This window comes from Octopus bimaculoides, chromosome 21, assembly GCF_046866305.1.
Source record: "Octopus bimaculoides isolate indiv1 chromosome 21, ASM4686630v1, whole genome shotgun sequence".
NCBI classification, from domain to species: Eukaryota; Metazoa; Mollusca; class Cephalopoda; order Octopoda; family Octopodidae; genus Octopus; species Octopus bimaculoides.
The window spans coordinates 33,912,557-33,923,487 of NC_142948.1; the positions used below are offsets into that span (position 1 = coordinate 33,912,557).

General features: G+C 34.9%; 1 protein-coding gene across 1 annotated transcript in view; it reads left to right on the plus strand.

Annotated features, from left to right (window-relative positions):
• The window catches only part of LOC106871941 (uncharacterized), a 107,511-nt gene that overhangs the window by 64,071 nt on the left and 32,509 nt on the right, over positions 1-10,931 (plus strand). The window contains exons 6-7 of the mRNA XM_089339065.1: positions 559-726; positions 2,069-2,176. Of these exons, the coding sequence (XP_089195191.1) occupies positions 559-726; positions 2,069-2,176 (276 nt within the window). The remainder of the gene's footprint in view (positions 1-558; positions 727-2,068; positions 2,177-10,931) is intronic.

The following is a 10,931-nucleotide window of genomic DNA, read 5'->3' on the forward strand; positions in this document are numbered from 1 at the left end:
TTTTGTCAGTTTTGCACTTTTTCTTACTCAAGTGGTAGCTTTTGATTGTTATAACAATGAAGCAGTAATTAAATAAATTGTAATTTTGTTTGGAGATTTGGTATTAAGGTATTACATGTACATGTTGTGGGTGTGATTAGAGATATTTTAGATTTTTCCAAGAGGATTAAATGCTTCATTTTATGGCACATATTTTTGACGGTATTATTTATATGTGTACAAATATTAGTTTGACTGCAAATGGGATGTTCCACTGGAACTATGTCTAGGAAAGAATGTTATTATTAATTTGTCTATTGCTTAGTTATTTAGTCCTAACTCTCCTTTCATCATCATTATTAGTAACAGAAACAGTAGTTTTACATTTGTTTTGCTATGCTGGGATGAATATGATGTTGATTCAGATGGACAAATAAAATTAAAAGCAAATAAACCATAAAAAAACCTCACTATCTTATCTAATACTAGATACATCAATGTTTGTGGATACATGTTTATTGAATGTTACTATAACTATTTGCATTGATAGTTTAAATCTTTTCTTCATCTTTTCTCTAGGCATGCCCTGTTGATCCAAACTCTTTTCTGCGGTTAAATAATGACAACCAGTCATTCAAAAACATGTCTGACAATTGTGCCCCTGTGGTAACAGCCATCACAGACTTTGCACAGTTTATACCTGCATTTTCACTCCTTTGCAAAGATGACAAAATAACACTGCTAAAGGTATGTTCAATTTTAAAAAAGTTGTCTTCATCTGTATGGTATTTTAATGTTTTTGAATCAGGTTGGATATTTGAATGAATCTTCCGAGAATTTTTAACACCTTATATAGATTAAAACTAGCTTAGCTTTAGGTAAAGAAAATCCAGCCATGATCAACCTGTTTGAATATTTTTCCGGTATAATGTAACTACAATAGCATATTTGTGTTTTTTATTTTCTTAAAGGGGGTAAGATGTGATTTTTTTTTTAGGTTTTGGCTTCAGTTGACTTTACCTTTTATCCTTCCAGGGTTGATAAAATAAAGCACTAGTGAAGTATGTTTTTTGTCTCCACATAACCCCCAAAAAGAAAGGGTAGCACATGTGAACTTTTTGTCAGGATGTTGATTTTGGTAGCAGGGAGGGAAGTTACACTCAATCCAAAGATCTGGCCTGAATTCTTGCTACAGAATGAACTTTACTAAAGCCAGCTAGCTGGTAGTGTTTAAATTCAGTGGTAGATTGTTTTGCCATCCAATATTGATGTTGGTTAAATAGATTACACTCTTCCTCCAGATATCAGATATATGACCCTGTGCTGACTGTACCAATCATTTAATATAAGTGAAGGCACATGGCTCCAGCCAGAACTTAAACCAGATCTTTTTCAATCAAGTGCTCACTTCTCTGTAACAAAAAGAAATAAAAGGTTTATTTTGTGTGGGAGTCAGCAGTATTTGTTAAGGTTGAGTTAAGGTTATCGTGGTTGTAAGGGATTTTAACTCAAATATATAACTCAGAAGGAAAATTGATTTGTTGTGTTTGACTGTACATGTTTAATGTTCCCCATCAGCTTTTTTCTGATTTTAAAACAAGCAGTATATATCTATGAAAAAGTCTGATACAAACTGCCATGAAAAGTGTTGGGTCTGTGGGCTACTCTATGTTATTAACTTTCACTTTCCACTAAATGGCTTAAGCTGAATTAACATATTAACAATAAAACCAATTTGAATTAGATGCAAGGAATCTGTGGAAATTCAATAGATTGATTATTTGATAGTTTTTAAGTCTATGACAGTAAATTTTAAACATAGAGACTAAGTACATTTCTGATTGCCCGATAAATATGTTTTTTTCATAGTGGTTCATAAGCTTTGAGTATTGCTTTTTTTAAAAAAATCTATTCCCTCAAAACTTAAATTGTCATTAAATGTTATTCTTAATTATTGCATGTATTATTGTTGTCTGTACTTTAGGATATTGATATCAAAAATTTAATTACTATCAATTGTTCTTATTACTTTTGTATATACTTCCATTATATAAATATAGCTTCATATATCTCTTGAATTTTTTTTCAGGCTGGCACATTTGAAGTGCTGCTAGTAAGACTTGCTTCTCTCTTTGAAAGTGAGACAAATACGATTTTGTTTACATCTGGAAAATTATACAAGAGAAATAAAAGTCATGTAAGTTGCATCCTTTTTGTCTACAGCAGCTGAGATTGATGTTATAAACTAACCCTGTCTTCTCAAAACTGCTGGCATTATCATTAATATTGTTATTATCATTATTATTATTATTATTATTATTATTATTGGGTGAATTGGCAGAATTATTGGCATGTTGGACAATTCTTAGTGGTATTTCTTCTGGCTCTTTATGTTCTGAGTTCTGAGTTGAAATCTCAAGGCCAACTTGGCCTTTCATCTTTTTGAGATTGATAAAGTAAGTACCAGTACTGGAGTCATTGTAATTGACTCAACCATCCTGTCAAATAATTTATATTACTGAGTGGGGTGGTAGAAATGTTACAGCATCAGAAAAAAAAAATTCTTTGCAGTATTTGTTGGTTTTTTTATGTTCTGAGTTCAAATCTTGTCAAGGTCAACTTTGCCTTTCATCCTTTCAGGGGTTGAATGTTTTCATTGTTGTTGTTGCTTTGTTTTACATCAGCTGTTCGAAGTCTCCACCAGAGACCTCAAGACACAGCAAGTTAGACTTTTTACTGTAGACGTTATTTATGAGGAGCAATCACATATTTCAAGGAAGGCAACCCAACACTGAGCATTAAAATTCTGTTAAAAGTTTGTTGTGATATTTACAATTTTGGAAGATTAAAAAAAAAAAATTCAAATATTCTCAAGTTGATAGTGTTCTTCTTAGGATATAGGCTGCACGCATGAGAATATTTTTTGTAGCCTTGATACACATAGTTTATAGTAACTGCAAGTAGTCTTTTCCTAACTGCATTGTTTTCATTTCCCCAAAATTGGGATTTCATTAGATTTTTAGATTTGTTATAATTTTTTACATTATAAACACCTTTAGTGTCAGTACACACACACACACACACACACACTATTAAAACCATGCTAGTATGGGAAGCAAACATAAAACAATGATGATGCGTGTTTAAGGAAGAGTGGCGTGTATGTGTGTGTGCGTGCGCGCATGTAAGGATAAATAAAGGAGGAATAATATATATTTAAAATTTCTTGCTTTGTAACATATTTTCTGAATTCTTGTAGGGTTTTGGGTGTAGTGATGCTCATGTATTTTTGGGAAGCAAAAGCCCGTAAATTGTGTGAACTGGGCAGTATGAAGATCAAAAGTGGGTCACTAACCCCTAATTGCTAGGAGCTTACTTCAATTCTAACAATTCTAATGTGTGTGTGTGTGTGTGTGTGTGTGTCAATGCATGCACATGCCACATGCACACATCAGGGAGAAAGGAATTATAACACATTGATATTAATGCTACTGATTCTGTGTAAGCATGTTTACGCTGAAATTGTTTCCAAGAGCAACAACGGTGCTGATGGCAGGTGGAAGAGTTCTTTCTCTGTTGATTTGGCTGACTGCGGATGAAAATTCCTCAATAGTCACTACCTTCCCCACCAGCACCATTACTACTACAGTTCATTATCTTGTAAAGCTCATTATGCAACAACGAATGCCACATCTTCTATCCTTCCCCTTCTCTTGATCTTAGGCCAAAGTAAATGATTACTACTACTAACACCCACATCCACTATTACAACTCCCATCACCTCCACCACCATCATTAATATAGTAGCCACTATCATTACCTTGCGCAACATCTAACACCATCACTGACATCATAAGCTGCTATCACCACCATGATAGTGGTCAGTACTACTTCTGCTGTCATTGTCGCCATAACAATAAACCGTTGCTACTGTTGTTGTTGTTGTTTCTTCTTCTTCTTCTTCTTCTTCTTGCTTTCTTCTTCTTCTTGCTTTCTTCTTCTTCACCACCACAATCTTTCTTATCCCTGTCAACATCATCTTTTGTATTATCACTAACAAAATGACCAACTTGTTATAAATCTGACAAGCTGCTGCTACTACTACTACTACTACTACTACTACTACTACTACTACTACTACTACTACTACTACTACTACTACTGTCATCATTGCCAAAACAACCATCTTCACCACCACCATCATTATAAAATACTGCTACTATTACTTTTATAGCCAGGACTGCCACAGTCAAAATAACAATCACAACTATCTGCACCACTCCCACTGCCATCACCGCCACTGTTATTTCCTTCTCCAACACCTCACTTTCTCTCTCTCTACCATTCCAGCTGCTCTAGTATAATAGAGAAAGTATATTGACTCTAATGCATAATTAATCAGACAGAAGAATAAGTCAACCCTTAGCAAGTCATAAGACAAATAACAAATTTTCTCTCTTAGCATTTTTAGTACTGCGGTGTGTGTGTGTGTGTGTGTGTGTGTGTGTGTGTACGCTGTTTATTCGCAGTCAGAAAGTGCAAGTTTAAGGTGTCTGATGTGTTGGTAGTTACTAAGTACACCTCAAGTGTCTGCATTGCTTCTTTTATGTACTGACTGAAATGTAGGTGATCTATATTTTTGACAACCTTTCGGAGTTGTATATCCCAGATGTGTTTGATTCTAATTAATTAACAAATACAATTCATTACTGTTTTTAAAGTTTAATTATAGTAACTTTTAGCTATATTTCTATTTTCAATTAAAAACATTATTATTTGTCATTATATATAGCCTAGTTTGCTTTAATCAAGAGGTTGAACCTATTGCAGCTGCAACCGCTTTGCTTAACTATCATGTAAACAGTGTCCAAGTTGCAATCATTCTTGGAGACCCACAAACTTGCATATGTATGTTGAGGGGTTAATCAATGAAATCAATCCTGAGAACATAAAGGGCCACAACAATTACTACAAGTCATTTTATGTGAGTTCTAACAATTCTGTTTGTCCACTACCCTTTAAGATAATAATAAAAATGTTAATTAGTCAAACAATGAGAGAAGAGAGCTCCTACTACCAATGCTCATGGGATTGATGTGGCTGATATTTAGTTTGAACATCTGCAGGTTATTGTTTAGCCTAGGTAACCTTAGTAACAGTGGGTAAAAATCTTGGTATGGATGAAATTCCAGAGAACTGCAGTTGTGTGTAAGTAAGACTGAGTGTTAAATGTAGAATTCAGTGTGTAAGACAAAGTAGGAATGACAAGTAAGAAAGCAGGTATGTCATGTAAGTTTGGGTTGAGGTTATATACTGATTGTTAGGTCAAAAGATTAGAAGCCATTGTAATAGCTGTAGAGGAGACCACGAGAGAAAACACAACAGCAGTTGTAGTATGTTGATCAGTGAATTTTTGTCAATCTGCTAGTTTTTTTGTTCACAATATTTGTAGTTGTTTAACTTTTGATTGAGCAGACCTGTGATCTAAGGTATTCCAGCTATGATCATCCTGTTATCTTGTATATCTAGAACAAGATGTTTTAAGGATGATTTTGAGGTGACTATGTTACTATTTCTAGTAAGTCAAGCAACTATATAGAGCCCTTTTGTTTGTTCACAGTTTTTGTACAATTTAGGATGCTTGTGTGTGCAGTAGTAGCATTGTCAGGTATGTCAGAAGTACTTTATTATGTGTCTAAGATCTTTACGCAGCATCAATGTCCTAGATATGCTGGCAGTACTCAGCACACCTAGTGTGTGTGTATTGGTTATGTGTGTGTGTCTTGGTTATGTGTGTGTGTCTTGGTTATTTGTGTATATTGCAGCAGCACTGTCCCTGGTATGTATGAATTCTGCTCCATAAGTGTTAGTATCAGATCAATGCAGAAGTATTTTCTGCTCCTGAAGAGAAAATCCTTTTGGGAAGAAATTTTTACTATTTTCTTAAAGACATATAGTTGCTATGCGTTACCATCAACATTTGTTGACATTCATAATTGTTCCTAATGATAAGGGTGGAGTAATACCAAATTGTTTCTCTCCATGTGTAAGGAGAAGAGGAAAGTCTTGCAAGACTGTTTCTCTTCATATAAAGAGAAGAAATGGAGTGTTTCAAGATTGTTTCCTATGACATTGGTAGAGAGACATGGTAGTAGTGATTTAACATTTGATTCTCCTTATATGTGCAGCAATTGTACCTCAGTTTTGTTGAAAGAAGCTTGATTGTTATAGCCAATTGGAGGATTATTTCAAAGCTTGTGATTATGAAAGCAGTACAAATCTGGCATAAGACGTCCAGGTTGCATGTAACTGATAGCTGTTTCATTGTTTTAGGTGTATCAACCAACAACAAAAGCAACAATAATAATAAGTATTTTTTTTTGGAGAAGGCATAAGGCTAAGTTTGTTCAGGAAGAATGCTTTCTTTTGTTGGTATATTTTTATGTAGAGGGATGTAAGGAAGGATTTGATCTTGGAGCCAACAAATTCAGGCAAATACAGTAAAATATTCTGGGAGGAAACAACTTGTAAAGATGACCATTCGTTTTCTCCCAGAACAACAGTAGCAACAATGAATATGTAACATGTTATGGGGAAGATAATAATTGGTTGATATAATTAATTTCAACTTCCCTTCAGTATGATGACATTTTATAAGATAAGGAAAGAGATTGTATAATATTCATGTATATCTGAAGGGTATAAACGTCTTCTGTGAAGTAAGTTTGCTTCAATTAGAAACCAAAGTGAATTCACATTGTCAGCTAGCAGAGAGAAATTACTGCTTCCTACACAATGCTGCTATTGACTCTGAAAAAATAGACAGCAAAGTTGACTCTAGTCAGCACAATAATAAAGCAATAAACCAGATAATAGAAAAACATCTAATAAAACTTGCTATTGACTGTGCCAAGTAATTATTTCTTACATAAGTATAAAAGGCTGGAAGTTTTAGAAAGGGTGAAATTGATTGTTATGATGTTAATGCCTTTTCCAAGGACATTCACAATAGATCTGGTATTGAAACCAGGTCACAGGCTTGGCATAGTGTATGATTATTTCTAGTCTACTGTGTTACTGGTAGCATTTTTTTTTTTATATTTGTCTTTTTTGTTGTTGTTGTTGATAAACAAACATGCAAATAAATTTGAATGAGAAAATGTTGAATATTTTCACCCGAGAATCACTCTTTCAAAAATGAATTCATTGGAGATTTTGTAGTATTTTCAGAATACTAGTGAAAACAGTAACTTTGCTTACGCTTTCAAGAGATATATGAGTAGTATGATCTCCTACACACTTTCTTTGAAATGCATTAAATTTTATCATTTTGTCTCTCTGTTTTGAGTTCATATCATTTCAAGGTTGCTCTTGCCCTTCATCCTGCAGGTTCATAAATTAGGTACCAGTAGTATATTAGTATGAAATTAATCAACTATATCCTTCCCTCTTCCCAACTCCAAAAAATGTGTAACTTTGTGTCAGTATTAGAAGTCATTATTATTATTGAGTGAGAGAGTAGTGCATGCCATCAAAGTGACACTCGGGTAAAATATACGAAGCCCAGTATATCCAGCATGACTACCTGTCTGATAAGGGTACACATGCATCACAACCATATGTGCACGACATGGTGATCTCATATCAAAATAAACAGTGCATGACCTTGGAGGTGGGGCCCAGTTAGGGTTTTCTTCAGGTTGAGTAGCCCATCCCACTCAAATGGTCCCTGAATAAGGGTTGTTTAAGGATGTTGAACAACACACCCATGTTTCCAAAGGTGAATTATCCGAACCTCAAAGAATTCCTCAGAATACTTAGCTATGAAGCTCCCCAACTACTTCTGCTTGTGATCAGAGATGCACATATTGTCAGTCACTAAGGGACATGCTCAGCTGGTTAAGGTCAAACAACTGACAAGCAAATCTGTTTTATCGAACAGAATATTTGTTATAACAATCTTTTTATACCAAGCGAAAACAATGTACATGATAACACTTCCAATCAGTTAAGATCAGAAGCCATGAGAGCCACTACCTGGTACTGCAACTGGGCAATTATTATTATTATTATCAGCATCATCATCATTATTTTGGAACTTTATTAGGGTGGTGAAATCAGTAGAATTGTTGGTGTGTTGGACAAAATATCTTAATATATTTACTTATGACTATACATTCTGAGCTCAAATCTTGTAGTGGGGTTGACATAAATGACTATACCATAAACCTATATTAGAAATCATCATCATTGTTGTTGTTATTTTATTATTATTACTAAGGTAGCAAGCTGACACAATCATTAGTGTGTCAGACAAAATGATTTGTGACATTTCCTCCTTCTTTACATTATGCCTTCTGAGTCCAAATCCTGCCGAGGTTATTTGCCATTCATCCTTTCGGGGTTGATGAAATAAGTACCAGCCAAGCACAGGGGTTGAAGTAATCAGTTAGCTTCCTCCTTCAAAATTTCAGACATTGTTCTTATAAAAGAAAGGATTATTATTATTCAGGTGGCGAGCTGGCAGAATTGTTGGTACACCAGACAAAATGCTTAGTAGCATTTCACTTGTTGTTATTTCCTCAGTTCCAAGGTTGACTTTGCCTTACATCCTTTCAAGGTCCATGAAAATAAGTACCACTTGAGCACAGGGGTTGATGTACTTGACTTACCTCTGCCCTAAACTTTCAGGCCTTGAGCTTATAGTAAAAAGTATTCTTCTTCTTGTTATTATTTTGTAGAAACTACTATTATTAGAGTGGTGGATTTGGTACAGACAATAATGCTTCACCAAAGAATTTGTCATGGCAGATATATAGTTTGCTAAAATATTGTTTCTGATTTCTAAGTTCAAATTGTGCTGGGGTCAGCAGTGGAATAATGAATCAATAGATTTGATTTTCTATATTTACTCCTCATTACACGCTGGAAACAAAATTCATTATTTTATTGCATCTTCTTTTCCCTCCCTCACCCAACTTTGGAATTTTGCAGTGTTTATTGCCATGGCACAGAATATGCCACAGTTTCTTGAAGAGGTGCTGGTTTATTGCTATTTCTCATTATCTATTGCGGTATACTGTGGTGGTAGTGTTATACTTGAAATGATGCAATATGTGCCATTCATCGCTGTTTGCCAACCACTAGTCCTAGCTAGTTATGGTGACTTTTACTGTTGTCATAGCAACTGGTAATTGGCTACTGCTAAGCCCAATTGCTCAACACAGCTCCCTTTCCCCTCCTCTTCATTGCTCTGCTGCCACCACGCACCTAACATCCGCCAACAGCCAATGCAGCTGCCAGAAACAATGCAACTGCTGCTAGTTGGGATGTTGACAATGCTTGCAGCCATTTCAACACTGCAAACATTGTTACAAAAGGAGTGTGCATGCATGTGCATGTGCGCATGTATGTATGTGCGCACGTGTGTATGTGTGTGTAAAGGAGATGGTTGGGGAAGGATAAGATATTCCAAAAAGAATAACAACAGACTGGCCATGCTGTTGTTGTGCTGACAGGAACTGCAGCCATATTATTCAGGATTGTCCCCTTTAAGTGGAAGCTAGATCTTTTCAGAATGCTGTTTATATTGGGTTACATGTCTTATCTACAATGTACAACCATGATCCATGCATTGAAAGAGACACATTGCACACTTCTTTTGTAATTGGCTCACTCTTTTTAAAAGATCATGCCTTCAAGATGTCTTATGAAGAATTTTGTCTTTGCAAGTGTATGCTTTTCTATGCAGTTATGAAATTTTCTACACTGCAAACAAATCACACCATATCCTTGTAACATTTTGTTATTCTTTGAATATAGATGTATGTTATATTGAGGCCTCGTGCACAATAACAGCTTCTTAAATCACATATAGCATGATATTGTTACATTCTTATGTAATTGTGTCATTGGGGTGTGTGTGATTATACAATCCAGAGATTTGGCTGCTACTTTTAGCACTCCCTACCACCACGTAATAGCTATTTGCGATAAAAGACCCAAAATACCTGTTATGTGTTAGCAGGACGTGCAAGAAATAGCAGCCAAATCCTACCTTTTCTGGGGAAAGGAGCTGTTTACGCATGATTTTGGTGTCACATTCGTTGAAAGCATGTGAAATAACATGGAAAAGAAAAAAAACCTACGAAACGAAACTCTGTTGCGGGTAGTCTAGTATATATACATACACACAAACATACATTCGTTTTCTTATACTTCCATGGACCTAAATGTTAATATGTGGTCAGTTTTGAACTTGTGAAACTGGATATTAGTATCATAGATTTCTGGCTGCTATTCCTAAATGGGCCTTTTCAATGATTACCAAGCTGCTGGATATAAAACATGGGCATTTTGAATATCATCAAGTATTTATTCATCTTGTGATGAAAGCAAACTTTGAACAATGCTATCTGTATGTCAAATTATAGACTCTGTGAGCCTAGTTGTTCCTATGTTCCCCAGCCACAACACATCACAAGAACATTGTAATGTCTAGCTTTAGGCTTTGCAGTATTATATTGAGAAATTCATCTCATTGAACAATTAGTCTGTCAGTCTATTGCAGGTAGCAGTGCCAACTTAAGAATGGTAAAAAAAAAAAAAAAAAAAAAAAAAAAAAATATTGCAAAGGTTATGGACCCATGATTTCATTGTCCCTAAGACATTTTGAGTAGACAAAGTATTGAATTTTCCATGTGGGTATTGTGTAATGCTTTAGAGAGAGGGAGAGATCTTGACAGACAGACAAAGAAAGAAATAAATTGGTTATGTTATTAGGAAGTTTGTGTTATTGCTATTCTATTTAAAATTGCATGACATTCCATTACCAGCACCTTCACTTTAACTATACACTTACCACCACTATAATCTCTACCATAAAACTATTACCACTGTTTATTTATTTTCCATTTTTCTCTTCCCCCCCAACCCCAGTTTTTCATATGCAA